The sequence below is a fragment of the Canis aureus genome, chromosome 2, assembly GCF_053574225.1.
Source record: "Canis aureus isolate CA01 chromosome 2, VMU_Caureus_v.1.0, whole genome shotgun sequence".
Lineage (NCBI taxonomy): Eukaryota > Metazoa > Chordata > Mammalia > Carnivora > Canidae > Canis > Canis aureus.
Genome location: NC_135612.1, coordinates 70,231,580 through 70,247,674, shown reverse-complemented (window position 1 = coordinate 70,247,674; position 16,095 = coordinate 70,231,580). Strand labels below are relative to the sequence as shown.

General features: G+C 54.9%; 1 protein-coding gene and 1 long non-coding RNA gene across 2 annotated transcripts in view; one reads left to right on the top strand and one right to left on the bottom strand.

The window, feature by feature from the left end:
- WDR1 (WD repeat domain 1) overlaps positions 1 to 15,014 on the bottom strand; it is a 43,434-nt gene extending 28,420 nt beyond the window's left edge. The window contains exons 1-3 of the mRNA XM_077878342.1: positions 14,850 to 15,014; positions 14,280 to 14,401; positions 1,133 to 1,223 (exon numbers count right to left, since the gene is read on the bottom strand). Of these exons, the coding sequence (XP_077734468.1) occupies positions 1,133 to 1,223; positions 14,280 to 14,401; positions 14,850 to 14,865 (229 nt within the window). The 5' untranslated portion in view covers positions 14,866 to 15,014. The remainder of the gene's footprint in view (positions 1 to 1,132; positions 1,224 to 14,279; positions 14,402 to 14,849) is intronic.
- Positions 13,461 to 16,095, top strand: part of LOC144301376 (uncharacterized) — a 198,544-nt gene continuing 195,909 nt past the window's right edge. The window contains exon 1 of the long non-coding RNA XR_013368207.1: positions 13,461 to 14,096. This is a non-coding gene — a long non-coding RNA (uncharacterized LOC144301376). The remainder of the gene's footprint in view (positions 14,097 to 16,095) is intronic.

Below are 16,095 nucleotides of genomic sequence, written 5' to 3'. Positions count from 1 at the left end.
CCCACCACACACAACCCTGACTGCCTGCTTTAGCCAGCAGCCAGCATAGCATGCCTGTCTCCCTGGCATGTCCTGGGTTTAGTGGAAGACACTGATCACCCGCTGTCAGGTGCCACCAGCACAAGACCCTCCTAGGCATTTTGTATACGCTGCCGCTCTGGAACCTCTGTCCAGCTTCTGGGAGACCCAGGAAGGTAAGTTCTTCAAGGAAGGCCAAGCAGTAAGGGACATACCCTCCAGGGGTATGCCTCCCAGTGCCTCCCAAGCAGGGAGGGACAAACGGTAGGACAGACCAGCCCCTCGGGCATATGAATCCCAGCCCTCCTCTCTCGGCAGGATATTAGTTCTCTCAGCAATTCATTCCTCTCTGGGGAGGCTGACAAGGCCCAGGCCCTCGAGAGACAGGGCCGGGCACCGGCAAGCAGCAAGTATCTGTTGAGCATGTGAATGAATGAATGGGTGAATAAATGGGAGGCACCGGTAAGCCGCGCTAACTTCTGTGATTCCTGGCTCTCATCTGTAAATGGTAACGCATCTACCTCAAAGAAGTGGGTGAACAAAGCATCCAACGTGGTAAAGATCTTTGTGTCCCTCCTCCTAGCCAGCCTCCCACAGAGCCACACAAAAGCCAGGCTAGAGAGAGCAAAGGCCCAGACCAGAGTGAAATGGAGCGCTTGCCTGAGGCCAGCACTGACAGGGACTGCGAAAGGAGCAGCTAATGAATAAAGGTGACACCAGACAAAGCCACAATCCAGAAAACACGCGCACGCGCACACACACAAAGTGAGCTCTCAAACATCATGGTACAGCTACCCGTGAAGGCCCCTGGCCAACCTCACAGGAGCATTTCTGCTGACCTCTGAGTTGGAAGCAGCTGGAACGCCGCCAATGACAAAGTTCTGCAATGGGGCTCTTTGGCGGCTTATGTGCTTTCCTGTCAGCCTCAAATGAAACTAATCACACTGGCTCCACCTGCTGCAACCCCCCCCATTCCTCTACCCTCCCCGCCCCCCACTCCTCTACCCTCCCTCTCCACCTCCCACCACCGGACAAGCCAGGAGCCGGGTTTGGCCTGGGAGGGACTGCTGGGCCACATCACACGCATCCGTGAGCCACGCACGCACACAGGTACCTCCAGAGGCGATGTAGAACCCGCTGGGTGCATACTTGGCCACCACCACCTGATGGGCATGCTCCGTGTAGATGTCAGCAAGGGCTGGGTTCTGCAGGGAGGAGACCAGAATGAACACAAGGAACGGAGAAGCAGTCAATTGCCTCCCACTATCCCGATCAGTGGATCTGGGGGCTAAAATTAACACACGCGCACGCACTTAAGTCAAAACCTTCGTAAAGAAAAATCCCAGCGGTATGACTACCTGCCCACGCACCTGCCGCCTGCCTGCCTATCTTTGGGTCATAGAAATCTACGGTGTTCTAACTCTTTCTCTTTAGTTTACGGCTGTCATGAACTTGAGATGATGGTCTTTTGCTTTTCTGCCCTTGACATGGCACAAATGCGTGTGAATTACATACCTGTGAAGTACACACATGAAGTGTCACTGCAAAAAAGTCTACTCTTCTACGTTTCTCTATGGGAAGCTTCCAGTAGCGGCTGCTTTCTTGAGTCACCTGTGTGTGGTCTCCCTGTTCAGAAGCAGCTCCGCCCCAGCTGCCAAGCCGCGCACAGCCTGAAGCGGAGGCCTGGCTTTGAGCTCCAGCAGCAAGCACGGTGGGGCGTGGGGCTGGGAGCCTCCCCTTGTCCCAACCTTTGCCGGGAAATGTGGACTTCCTACTCGCTTTGTAGCACAGATGGAAGGTTGGCTGGACTCACAGCAAAAACAAGGCCAGCATCTGGGACTAGAAGCACCGTCACTACTCAGCGAGAAGGTTTTAACATCTAATTTACTAAAAGTAGATTGTGGCGCCCCCACTTCCACACACAGTCGAGTGGCCTCAGCAAACCTGAAACACACATACTGAGATGGCTCTCAATTTGTCTCTACAGCCGGGCTTTCTTGAGGAGGGAATAAAGAGTCGGTCATCTATCCTCAATTCCCACTGTCGGCTTTCTATGCTCCTGAAAGAGGCAGCTTCCCACAGGCTGGAGGCTAAGGGCACATCAGGTCCCAGGGTGGACACCCAGCTTTTCAGAGGCAGCTGCTGCAGGCACATCTAGCCTGACCCTCAACTGTCCTCACCTGTCCCCAATCTGACCACAAGATCAGAAGCCTGTACTATTCTCAGCCTTCCGGCTACAGGATCTGCACATCCCCCATCCTACCAGACCGAGACTGGAGAAGATGACCCTAAATTCTACCCCCACCCACCACCAGTCACCTTCTGGCATTCCTGTTAGTGCCATGTCTATCTGCAAATGCTGTTCCCCTGGCCAGGGCCACACCTCACACTTATGAGGCCTAATTGAAAAGCCATCTCCTGCAGGAAGGCTACTGTGACGGCCTCTCTTCTGTGCCCCTAAAGCATTGAACATGTCCCTACGGCAGTTATGACACGCGCGATACAAGTATCCCCTGCTTTTCCAAAGTTTGCACTATGCCACTTTACTTTTCCAAAGACCTACATTAGTACCTATTTTCACTAACCGAAAGAAATCCACAGGATTTCTATGGAAAAGTGAAAAGGATTTTCACTTCCACGAAAAAAGGCAAAAAGCCCAACTAGCATTCAGCACTGGTTTTGTGGCAAGATGAGCCGGTATAGGGTAGCACGCACCCGGGAGCAGCCAAGTGGCGCCCACGGCTCCTTCGCCAGGAGACCCACTCAGCATCTCAGCATCAAGCTGCCAGACCTCCAAGCTGTGTCTGGAAGCACCTGGGCTTTACCTCCATTTATTTGGTGCATCTGTTAGCAAGATGTGTCCTAAGGTATCAGAAAAACCAGGACAGGTGATTTTTGGGGGGGTCTAAGAATGCTCAAATTTTTTTTTGTATAAAGTAACGGTAACTGCTTCTTTGCTTTAGTCCATTTTGGCTCATGTAAGGTTTCATAGAATGCTCTGGTTTTGGATAGTGGGGAAACCTGTAGTCCCAAATTTTGTAGTCCCAAACCTTGTTATTATCTCTTCCAATTAGTTTTTCTGTGACCAGCTTCAAGTGCATTTATCTCTTCAACCATCAGAGCAGTTCACAAATAGTAGGTGCTCAATTAATGGTTTTTGGCAGGGAGAGAAAAGTTTACCAAGTCCTTTTCACCCCTAAGACTTAACACTCATCATTATGTGATGCAGTGGGCACTTAATATACATACTTCCTAAATTAATCCACCTCAGGATAAATACCTGCTTATGAAATTAGAAAGGTATCAGGTATTCAAAGAGGATTGTTGTGAATGGCAAATAGGCACACACAAACGTGCTCCATGTCATTCGCCTTTTGGGAAAAGCAAATTGAAACTACAACAAGGTACCACTACGTACCCACCAGAATTAGCAAGATTAAAAGACCAACATCACCAAATGCTGGCAAGGATGGTGGGGAGGTGGGGGGGCACAGGGTACTGGAAGTTTATGGATTGCTGGTAGGAATGTAAAAGGATGCAACTGGAACATAGTTTGGCCAGTTGTTCATCAAGTTAAGCATACACTTACCACATATAAAAACTGCAATCCCACCCTCAGGTCTATGCCCGGAAAACAAAAGCATGTATCCACAAAACGACACATGCATGCAGATTCATAGCTGCTTTACTCATTAACAGCTCCAAACTGGAAACAACCCAAATGTCTACTAACAGGCATTTGAAGAAACACTGTGCCCCAGCCCAGACAACAAAGAGGAACATAGTACCAACCAACTAACATGCTCAGCAGCTCCAGTGAACCTCAAAGGCATTATGCTATGTGAAAAAGTTAGACACAAAAGATAACACCGGATTGCAGGACTCCTTTTTTTATGACATTCTGGAAAATGCCAACTTTAAGGGACAGAAAACTGATTGGGCCTTGCCAGGTGTTAGGTGAGGAAGCAACCCCTGATGGTGAGGGGTTAAGAGAGCACTTCTGGAAATGATGCAAAGGTTCTGTGTCAGGACTGAAGTGGTGGTTATGGGACTGAACATATCTGTCACCGTCACGTAGCAGATGAATCTTCCTGTATGTAAATTACACCTCAATAAAACAAAAACACTTGGTATCCAGTAGACAGCTCCCTAATCCAACCCACTCGTTCGTGCCCAGATTAGTGCTTTATTCTAACACTCTAACATGGACAAGATCCCTTGCAAAGAAGGTGGCCAGCAAAGAAGCTGGCCAAATGTGGACAGGCCACCCCTACTGAGATCCTTTCCAAGCCTCTGTTTCAAGGCTGACTGAGGGATCTTACATCCTACACAGTGGGTACCACCAGCCCACTTTACATATGAGAAACACATCCCATGGGCAACGGACTGCCCATGCTGGCACTCAGCCCCACTGGGCTCTGCCTTTAAAAGGGTGGGCTCTGAGGGCACAGGGTCAAGGATGCAAGATGAGTAGGCATTGCCCCTGGGAGAAGTTCTGCCCCTACACATTCCTTCCCCTAAATGGTCAGGGTGGCAAGTGCGGGGGGGGGGGGTGGGGGGGGTGGGGGGGGTGGGAGGGGGGGGGTGGTGGTAGACACCCAAGGTCATCCCCAGCAGGCTCAGCACCAGAATCCCAGGCTGGATGAGACATCTCCCTTGTCTGCACTGCAAATACAACTGAGCCAGCGAGGGAGGGGGCCAGATTCTCCAAGCTGAACATAATGACTTCATCGCAGTCGGTGGCAAGCTCTCCACCTCTGCTCAGCAGACACAAGGCGGCTAGCTTCTAGAGGCAGAAAGGACAGCTCTCCTGTTCCCACTGCTGTCCTGCCCAGTCAAGCTCATTCCAGATCAACTAAGGTCTACAAGGCACAAGGATTTATTTGGACCCAATACTCCCTGCCTCATGGGGGGTGGGGGGGGGGAGGGTGCGGCAGCAGCTCCCCTCACGCATCCTCCCTCCCCTGCTGCCTCAGGGAAGACTAGGACTTGGATGAGTAATTTATTTGGCCAGAGCTAGGGAAGAGGGAAAATGAGCCAGTAAAGGGAAGAAAGCCAATTCTGGGTGCACCTGCCGTAACAGGAATATTCCTGTTACGGCAGGGGCTCCCCCTCCCTAGGGGCCTGGGGAGGTGGTTCAGGAATGCTTTGAAGTCATCCAACCAGGGGTGCTGAAGCTGGGGTACCCCTCTCCCAGGACTTCCTGCACTTCTACAGGGAGAGAAAAAACAGGGGTAGCCCTGGCACCTGAGGCCCCATGGGTGTCAAAGGGGATGTGGGCTGGCTGACACAGCCCACCACAGCTTCCCACTGACTGGTCTCTGACCCAGGCCTGGCCCAGCCCTGCCCAGTCTTCTCTGACAGTTCCCAAACCCACCTCCTCTTTCCTCCCCCCTCCCCAGATTCCATCCAGTTCCTCCCACCCCTCTTGGGGCCTACACTAGTACCACTAGTCTCTATTTCTCGTCTCTAAGTCCCACCTCTGACTACCTTGTTTCCCTGCCTGGTATCCTTCCCCCAGGAGCTGCAAGACCCAATCCCACTGCCTGCACTCTTCTCAGACCCCGCACCACACACAGGACCCCCACTCTGGCCCCCCTCAGGCCTGCCCTCCCAGGCCAAGGCCCCTCCCCTGCACCACCCCTAGCTCAGGGCCTGGCAGTGGGCACTCAGCAATACTGCCAAGTGAGGGGCAGAGCTCAGGGCTAGTGAGATCCTGGCATAAGCCCCAGAATGCTGCCCACCTCCCATCCCACCCCCACCGCCTGGGAGGTCAGGGAGCCTCACAGAAGACAGGAAAAGACACAGTCAGAGATGTGACAAAAGACTCTGGGACACGGCTGGCCTATCACATGCCTTGCAGACTCTACAAACACCTGCAGGGACAGCAAGGTGAGGGCATTCTGGCCACAGTGGGAGCCAGGTGACAGGAGGCACCACGGCCAACCCGAGGAGGCCCACTCTCCTGTGGACTACGGCCTGGGGGCTCCTACCTGTGGAGGCCCCTCCCCAGGACCAGACTTCCTTCTGACAATCTTGTCAAACAGAAAAGGATCCCAAATGCCCCACATTGTCCCAATCTCCACCCTGCAGGAGGAGACTCAAGACATCAACCAAAGGAATGCTGAAACTCCCTTCCTCGGGCAGGGTCTACCTAAGCCACCGGCTCCCCAAAGCTCTTTCAGGTCCTATGTCCTCTGAGGCTCAGGAGGGATCAGAGGTCACCACACCACCCACAGTGCGGCCTCCCTGACAGACCAGTGTAGAAGCTGTTGGGCACGGCACTCTGAGAAGGGCCTCTGTGCTCTCCTGTAGCAGCTGCTGGTCCCTGGTGCCTCCAGAGAGTGTCCTGGGCTCCTCCAAACTCAGACCAGACAAAGTGAGCATGACCTTCTGGGAGGATTGCATTTCATTCAGAGCACTGGCTTTCCAAATACTTCTAGTTCCTAAAAGCAGTTCCCTGGTAGCTGGACCTGGGTATCCGACACGATCTGCAGGGACCTCTGTCCATTGATGACTGAGGACAAACTCAAAGTACTGCACAGTAACCCTGTGTGGGGTTCGTGCAGACACGTGTGCTTCAAGCGGCAAGCTTGAACCCAGAGGCTGAGCCCCCCCTCCACCCCTGCTGCCTCTGAAGAGAGAAAGAACACCTAAGTATGACTCATTTACTCCTTCTAAGAACTCCCTGCACCCCCTCTGAGCTGGCCCTAGACATCCAGTAGTGAGCAAATGCTTCATACAAATATGACCTGCGATCAGTAGCGACCAGTGAGCACTTCCCTGTTCCACCTTCAAAGCTCCCGCTCGCCCAGAGGACTGGCGTCCTAACTGGCAATCCAAAGTCCATCGTCCATTATGACTCACTCCTTCCTCCGTGAAATCACTAACTGACTTTCTTCTCTTCATCTGCCTCCGCCTGAAATGCCTTCCCTCCTTCCTGGTCCTCAATGATGCCTTCTAATTATCTTCTACCACCCAGGCAAAAGTCACCTCCAAGAATCCTTTCCTGCTGCTCCAACTGGAAACAATCTCTTCCAGCCCTGAATGCCCACTACCTGCCTCACCTCCCACCCCATCACCCTTACGACTTTCCGCCTTGTACCATTCTTACACCCACATGGCTTCTCACTAAACAGACTCCGCAGAGAACAGGGCCTGCATCTGATCCAACACCACTGCCTCCAAATGCCCCAGAAGACTCAGGCTGGCTGGACCCCAAGAACCATTCCTGAACCACCGTGCTCCATGGAAGTTTCACTCTGTTGATTCCTCTAAAGCCTCACAGGAAGGTAAGCTTGCAACCCACTTCACAAGCAAACTGGGCACAGAAAGGGTGATGTACCCAAGGCTTCCCAGCTGGTAAGTGGTGGGGGTGGGGACTTGAAACCAGGTAAGAGCCTTTATTCCTCAGTTCTAGTCTCTTACCTATGATTGGTACCATTGTTAGCCGGATTCTTTGACTCAGAGGAGCACATCAATGTGGCTAATGTTTGAGCATTTCAGAACCATGTGGGGCCACTCAGGAATCCCTATGGTCTGCCACTCCCCAAGGGACTGTTCCTCCTGCTTCCAGCTCAACCTTTTCCTGACGGGAGCAAATCACATTTAACACAGGGACCCCTGCACACAGGACACTGGCACTTCCCCGCCTATCCCCCACCTTTCCCTCTTCTGCCTAGAGCCTTCCTGAGGAGTCATGAGGGGAGACTACCTGGGGACAGTTCCCAGCACCTCCTGGGGCTTCGGTGGCCACATCTCTAGGAGACAGTCTGTAGCCAATAGGGCAGTTGTGAAAAGGAGGGCAATGTGTACCATCTCAGCCCAGGTGACCCTCTAGGGGTCCAGAATCAGGACCACCTCTCCGCTGGCCTCAAGCATGAGGCCCTAGGGATACTTGTAAATGAACTAAGCTAAATCCTACAGTGACCCCATGACTCGTGTCCCTATTCTTACAGATAAGAAAGCCAAATGGGATAAAGTACAGTAAGTGCTCGGCCACAGCCCAGCACAAAATGCGCTCAACCAAGATGAGCTCCTTTGCCAGAGCCAGTGCTCCGGGTTGCATGCTGGACTGGCCTTAAGTCTGTGTTCCCTGGAGACCAGCTGAACATGGGCGGGGGGGGGGGGGGGGGGGGGGGGGTGTTAAGTGCCTGGAGCGCCCACACTGGGATGGTGTGGGGGAGAGGAACAGCCATTTCCTGGATAAGATCCCAGGGAGCAGAGATAAAACCAGGGGTAGAAGCTACTAGCAAGTAGACCAAAGCTTGGGATCCAGGTCTTCCTAGGGGGTATATCACCACCAAAGTTGGGCAGGTTCCACCACTGAGACTTTAGAAGAGAAGCACAAACAGCCCTTTCCACTCCAGGAGTCTACCATCTGTAAGAAGGCCCCGTGGTGGAGGGTGATGGGTTGGTGGGGGCACAGTCACAGGGTCAGGATCGCACGGGGATCCAAACAGGCATCTCCAGCCATCCTAGGACAGGCTTGGCTTCCACCACCCAACAGGAATCAGGACCACCTCTCCACTGGCCTCAAGCATGAGGCTGCAACCTTGTTTTCTTTAACCTCCAAGGGTGTGATGTCCCTCTCTCTACCTCTACGAATGGGAACAGGGTAAGAAACACATCAAAACCACCAACCAGGGGGATCCCTGGGTGGCGCAGCGGTTTAGCGCCTGCCTTTGGCCCAGGGCGCGATCCTGGAGACCCGGGATCGAGTCCCACATCGGGCTCCCGGTGCTTGGAGCCTGCTTCTCCCTCTGCCTGTGCCTCTGCCTCTCTGCCTCTCTCTCTCTGTGACTATCATAAATAAATAAATAAAATAAAAAAAAAAAACCCACCAACCATGTGCAGGAGCCCATAACTGTGCTGAGAGCATACAAATCAGAGGTCTTCCAACCTCTGTGCACACTCTGTGCACACATGGTTCCCTATCTATATTGTCTCTCATCTCTGCTGTCTCTGACTTGGACAGTTTCCTCTTCTTGGAAAACTCTTACTCAGCCTCCAAAGCCCAACTCAAATGTTTCCCTTCTCCAAAAACCTTTCCTGCTGCTCCGTGGCAAACTGGATCTTCCCTCTTATTCCCAAGTCACACAGGACATTCTTTTTTAAAATGCTTAACCAGAGCATTCGAAAGTTACCCACCAAGGTTTAATCTCAACACTACTGGTAGTTTGGGCCAGGTTACCTGTAGCTCAGTCCTGTGCATTGTGGGACACTTGGCAACATCCCTGACCTCTACTTACTAGATAGGTACTAGTAGCCCAAAAATAACTTCAGACATTGCCAAATATCTCTCAGGGGGTGGAGCTTGGGGCAAAATCTCCTCATAACCACGGATTTAAATCTTGGGCACTGTGGCCATGGGCAGGGCTCAGAAAGACGAGCTTAGTGAATGTGTGTGGGAAACACCAAGAGCCAAGGATTGGTTCTATCATCTGTTAGGCACTTGCTGAGTGTGTTCATCTTAAACCTCAAATCTTAGGTATAGAACAATCTCTACTACAGATCTGGTCATATTACTGGTCGGCTTCATCTTTTTTTTTTTTTTTAAGATTTATTTAAGAGAGAGAGCACACACGCGTGCGTACAGGCAGAGGGAACAGCACAGGGAGAGGGAGAAGCAGACTCCTTCCTGAGCAGGGAGCCTGATGTGGAGCTTGACCCAGGCCCCTGAGACTGTGACCTGAGCCACAGGCAGATGCTTAACCGACTGAGCTGCCCAGGTGCCCTGCAGTCTAATTTCTTTTTTTTTTTTTTTAATTTTTATTTATTTATGATAGTCAGAGAGAGAGAGAGAGAGAGAGAGAGAGGCAGAGACATAGGCAGAGGGAGAAGCAGGCTCCATGCACTGGAAGCCCGACGTGGGATTCGATCCTGGGTCTCCAGGATCGCGCCCTGGGCCAAAGACAGGCGCCAAACCGCTGCGCCACCCAAGGATCCCCTCTGCCTAATTTCTTAACTGTCCTGGTGGCCTCCACAACAGGGCTGCCCAGCCCCCCACCCCTGGGCCCTGCACATGCTCAGCTCCCTCACACCCAGGGCTCCAGCCCCAGAAGTCCACAACCCCTGCCAGGGACCTCTGGCCAAGCCTGCCTCACCTGCCTGACAGTACTGACCCTGTAGCGAGGGCCCCACGGCACACGTGCTTCCCCGCAGTGTCCGTCCCATCCATGCCCTCGTGTCGGTTTTCCCCACTAGACCGAGCTCTGAGGACAGGCTCCTGGGCTTAGCGAAGCAGATGCTTGATAAGTACAAGTACAGAAGAGGGAGGAGCAAGGCAGCTGGGCGGGGGTGGAAAGGAAGTGCCTGTCCTGGGCCAGGTAAGGCTCAGGGAACCCCTGCCATGACTGCCCATGTGACAGCTCCAGCTGGGCCCCACACAGCTGCCTTGTCTGAGCCCGTGGCCTTGTCTGAGCCCGTGTCCTCACTGGTTCAACCTCGTGCACATGCTGCCTGCTGGTCTCCCATCCAGGGGGTAACCAAATACATCACTCCCTTCTGTCACCTGGAAGCTGGTTTCACTCCCCACCAAGAGCAGGAGTTCCATGCAGGAGGGGCCTCCTCTGTATCTGTGCTCCCCCCAGGGCTGGTGGCCTTCCTTGACGCACAGCAGGGACTCAGGAGGCATGTACAAATAGACAGAAGGGACGATGTCAATCCTTCTCGAGCCATCTGTCCCTTCATGTACACCCCCCACCCCCTGAGGGGTGGGCACGCACAGGTGGTCCTTCTGCACATGGCTGGCAGCAGATTGCTCCTGGAGAAACTCAGGACTCAAGTTCAACAACCCTGCGTTTCACGCTGCGCTTTGAAGCAGAGCATGCTGAACTGCAACAGATAGTTCACTTCCTGGAATTTGATTTTATATGTCACTTTTTCAAATATACGTTTTGGTTCTGGAATCTAGGGATTGGATTGCTTTAAAAGGAAGCTCCAAACCTGCCCTTGTAGCAGGTCTGCTGGCTGCTTCTGGCAGCTTTTGAGGCGCCTCTGCTGGGAAGTTCATTTGCCAAAGCTGTTTTTTTACAGGGCCATGATGCTGGGCAGTTCAGAATCCTGAAAAGGCTCCCTCACTGCCATTGGGAGTAACTCTCGCCTGTCTCTGCAGAACAGGTAGGGGCAGTGAGTGGCATGCTGGCCTCACGGTAATATACCAGGCCCTCCCTTCTGGATTATTCTTCCTAGATGGCTACATCACTGCATGCTTTTAATTCTGTGTGGCCACAGATGTGTTGAAAGAAAATAGGTAAGCAACACTCTTTTCTACAAGCTTATGAAATACCATTATGCTAGGTTCACAAAATAACTTTTAAGTCAACACAATGGATGACAGCAGTGGCTCCAACCGGGAAGTCATATGGGCATAGATACCTGTTTGGTTTGAAAGAAGGGGGAATGCTGCAAAGTATTAAGTCCAGCAACCTCAAGCCGGCTGAACTTTTATTTTCAGCAGTAAAACCTTCGATGGCTGCCTATTATCTCCATGACACAGCTTGGCTTTCAAGGCCTTTTGACCAATGAATAAACCTATTGAGCACCTGTTATGTGTCAGGTACTTTCCTGGGTGAGGACACAATAGCAAATGAAACAGAGGAGAACAAAGGGCTGCTTTCGAGGAGCTTCCAGTCTAGTTACAGAAGATAGGTAGATGCACACATAGTTGTAGAATGTGCTGGCCTGCTTCCTGGCTCGTTCTGTGTTAGCACTGAGGGGCAGAGAAGGCCAGGATGGAAGTGCTGTTAATTCTTATATCCTGAGACAGATATGTGACATAACTGGTCCAGCCGTGCTGAGAGGAGACTGGAGGAGAGCCAGCATGGAATCAGGAAGACCAGTCTGGGTTTTCTGTTTTGCAATCCAGAGAGGATGGTAGCTTAGATGAGGGTGGAAGCAGAACAGGCAGAAAAAATGTCAGTTCTGACGTTAGTCTGAAAGTAGTCTCCAGGATCCACTAAAGAATTAACTATGGGATGGGAGAGAAAGCAGGAAATCAAGTAGAAGGCTAAGGTTTGGGGCCTGAACAGCTAGAGGAACGGCACTGCTGTTTTGGGGGAAGGACATGTGGGAAACCTGAACGTGCTTTGGACACATCAAAGTAGGGGAAGCCAAACAGATAGCTGTTGGGACATTCCCTCACCTGGTCCCAACCTTTCTTTCAGGCCTCCTCTCCCTCCTGAGCCTGTATTATAGGCAGACCACCTTCCTTCCTATCGCCTGAACGTTCATAAGGGTTTGTGTCTTTTTCCCAGGAATGCTGTGCCCCAATAAAAATGGTGTCCATCGTTAAGTAAGTACCAATGGCTCCCAATCCTACAAGAGCCTAAGTGCCTGAGTTACATCCAGAAAAGGAACACGTCAGCAGCATCTCATGCTGTCCTGGCCCTGCAGAAACTTACATATAGATAGGAGAGGAAAGGAGACATGCCCTCAAAAAAGAATGGTAAACTCTGGGGTACCAGGAAAAAAAAAAAAAAAAAAAAGACCTCGGAAGAATGAGCAGAATGGCTTTCACAAGCTGGGGAACGTTTGCAAAGGGGGTGCTTGTGCACTGCTGAGAACTATTTCTCGGTTGGGAAGCAGCTCCAATGACTTGCTCCGCCCTTGCCTGCGGGCCTGACCCCTCTGCAGAGCAATGGGCCCACAGGGCTGCAGGAGATGCTGCAGTGCAAGAACCCTTCACGGCAACCAGACACACAGTAGGTACCTCACGTGAGGCCTCCCCCCAGAAGTACATGTAGACCGCCACGACACGTGCATGATCATCAGTCAGGGGATCGTCAGTCAGGGCCAAACCCGGGAGCCCCCCTGCTGGATCTCTGAGAATGGTTGAGTCCATTTTGTTTGCCAGACTACAAGTGAGTACCTGCTTAGGGCCATCTAACATTTATTTACTCAAAAATCTTGGGACTTCACCCGGGAAAGCTCCAGATCATTCCCACCTAAGTCCCTGGTGAGGTTTCCCTCAGTTCTGAGGGAGGCCAGATCAGCTTTCTAGGAATCTGTGTGACTAGCACAAGAGCTCTTAGCACCTTCAGTGAACATTCACACCCGCCCACCCTTTCATGTGAGGTGCCCAGCAACCAGGGGCAGGACTGCAACTGCCACCTGGAGCTCGGTCCTTCAGCAGAGGGACAGCAGTGACAGGCTGGATCACCCAGAGATGACGGGAGGGCCAGCAGCACTTCAGACCACTCAGAGCTCTCCTTTCACAGGTCAGGAAAAAAGGCGAGGCCCACAGAGCCCCTTTACTCCCTCAGCCAGTTGTGAGGCCCCTGAGGGCAAGTGCATCTGATGAGCAACAATCCCAACCCAACTAAGGGTAATCACAACAAATGTGAATCTAAGTTGACAACCCCTGGGAACATAACCAATCAAAATCATCCACCTACAAACTGTGCGCATGGCCCAACCCCCGAGTGCTGGGCAGGAGAACTCCTCCCCCCACCAATGGTCGTGCTGGCACTTCCACCTTCCATCCCCCATTCTATAACTCAGGCTGAGGAAGGGAGAAGAAAGATCTCAGTGTGCGAACCCAGCAGTGGGGAGACCAACAAGCAGGCTGGGCCATTTCAGTAATTACAGAGGAGTAAGAGGAATCTGCGAGGATTTCCCACGACATTGGCTCCAGGAGCATTCTCGGCCTGGGTACAGGAGGTCTGTCTAAAGGATTCACGGGAGTAAACTGGTTCCTGATTTTCCACTGGGGCTCACACCAGGCTGGAGCGCAGAGGCCTGAGCAGGAGTCCTGGCTCTGCCACGCGGAGACCCTGGGTGTTCACGACGATTATACCTAAGTGCCATCTACCCAGTGCTGGGTGTGTGCCAGGCGTGCTGGGCTGGAGGGGCGCCTCGTCGCATTCCGTGGGCCCAGGCCGGCAGAGGGAAGTGGGGGCGGGGGGAGCCTCCTCTCACCACCTCCATTTTACAGATGAGGACAGGGGTTCTGAGGCCCGAGTCAGCAAGTGCCCCGAGGTCAGGCCGCAGCTAACCGGATTAATCCGGGGCCCCATACTTATGCACTGAGCTAATCTGAGCCTCAGTTTCCCCAGAACCGACAGAAGAGGGCCTAGGTAAGCTTGAAAACCGCCTTCCCGGCTTCCGAGGTGCGGTCCCCCGGGCTGCGGGGGCGTGGCGTGTCCTCACGGGCCGGGCCGCGGCTCCCGCGGAGACCGTGGGGGGCGGGGGTGGAGGCGAAGGGGAATTAACCCGGGAGCTCGCCAGGGTCGAGCGCGAGGTGGGGCGAGGCTACTCACGTCGATGTTCCTCAGGATGACGCACTTTCCGTTGGTGTAAAGGAAATTGTTGCCCTTGGGGTCGCCGCCGAGGATTTTGGAGACGCCCCTCTCCACCTGCGGGAGGCTGGCGAACACCTTCTCTGCGGAGACAGGACCGCGCGGGCGCGTTAGGGGCGGCCCCCGGGTGGCGCCGGCGGGCTGGGGCCGCGGGGGCCGGGGGCCGGGGGCCGCGAGCGGACGCCAGAGGGGCCCCGGCCGGTCTCAGCCGGTCACCTGTTGCCTCTTTGCAGGAGCGCAGGGGACCGCGCGACTTCCCGGCCGGCGCCCCGGGCCAGGCCCTGCGGGGCGGCGGCGGCTCCCACGGGCCCGCCTGCAGCGCCCAGTCCGGGGCGCCCGGGCCGGGGGTCGCCGCGGGGCGCCCCGAGGGCGGCGGGGCCGTCGCCGGCTCGCGCCCGCCCCCCCCCCCCCCGCGGCCGGGGCCCCGCCGCCCCGCACCCCGCGCCCCGCACCCCGCGCCCCGCGCCCCGCCGACCGCCGAGGGGCCCGGCGGGGGGCGCCCGGGCCGGGGGCGGCGGGCGCGGCACTTACTGATCTCGTACGGCATCCTCGCCCACTTGTTACCGCGAGCCTCCGGGGCCGCCCGCGCCGCGAAGCACACTGGCCGGGGCCGGGCGGGGGACGGGACGGGGACCGGGACGGGGACGGGGCCGGGCCGGGGACGCGGGGCCGGAAGGCGGCGCCGGGCGTGCCGGGCGCGGAGGGGGCGGTCCGAGGCCGGGGCTCCGAGGCCGGCTCGCGCCCTGCCCTGCGCGCTGCCGCCGCCGCCGCCGCCGAACCCGGAAGCGCGGCCCCGCGCGCGGCTCGCCCCCAGCTTTGACCATATATAGTCAAGCGCTCGGCTCGGCGGCTGCAGCCCGCGTGAGCCTGCGCGGACCGGGCCGCCCCTCCCCCCGCGCGGCCCGCCACGCCCCGCCCCGCCCCGCCCCGGAAGTGACGTCCCACGCGGCCCCGTGAAAAGGGGGCTGCGCGGGCCGGCGGGTGTCAGACTGGCTCTGGCCGCGGTGGGGCTGCGGCTTCTGCTCCTGCCGCTCGAGGCTGGCTGCGGGGCTGCGGGGCTGCGGGGCTGCGGGGCTGCGGGGCTGCGGGCCGGGGCCTTTTTCGTGCTTGTGTTCGCTCAGCTGTCGCAAACAGACTGCTGCTGCTTCTCTTAAGAACCTGGGTGTAGGAGTCGCCCTTCCCCTAAAACAGCCGACGGCAGCGGAAACTTTGGGGATCTCCTCGGTGGGCCTGAACTCCCAGCTCAAAACTTCCAGGGAAAGCCAAAAGCCGAGGAAAGCAAAGGGAAGCCACGGGGCTTTTGTCAATCAGTGAGGCGGAAGGAAAGGAGCGACTCTGAATTAGACCGAGGCAGCGGCTTCTCGTTAAATTAACGCGGGGGGTGGGGGTGGGGGAGCAAGGGCTCCGAGGTGTTGCCCCAAGGCTCCTTTTCCAGCAGGGGAACCGCCTTCCTGAGCAGGGAGCACCTGGGAACCCTTGGAGGGTGATCCTTGACTTTCCACGCCTCCAACATACTGGAAAGGCACTGTTTCTCAAAATACGTCCGGACAAATCCCTTCTTGCCTCCTTGGCTGTTAGTCCCACAGGGCCAAGCTCTGAAGGCGCCCTTGGGTTAGTGTGGGCAGGTGTTTGCTCTCTGGCCTGCTAGGCTCCTACCCTCCCCACCTTCACCTCCGTCTGCTATCCAGATTGCAGCCTTTCAATTGAAACCTACTTTTCACCTTAAACTCTATGGGAATTTCAAGTCTCCAGAGCTTAAAGCCTTTAAAAAAAAAAA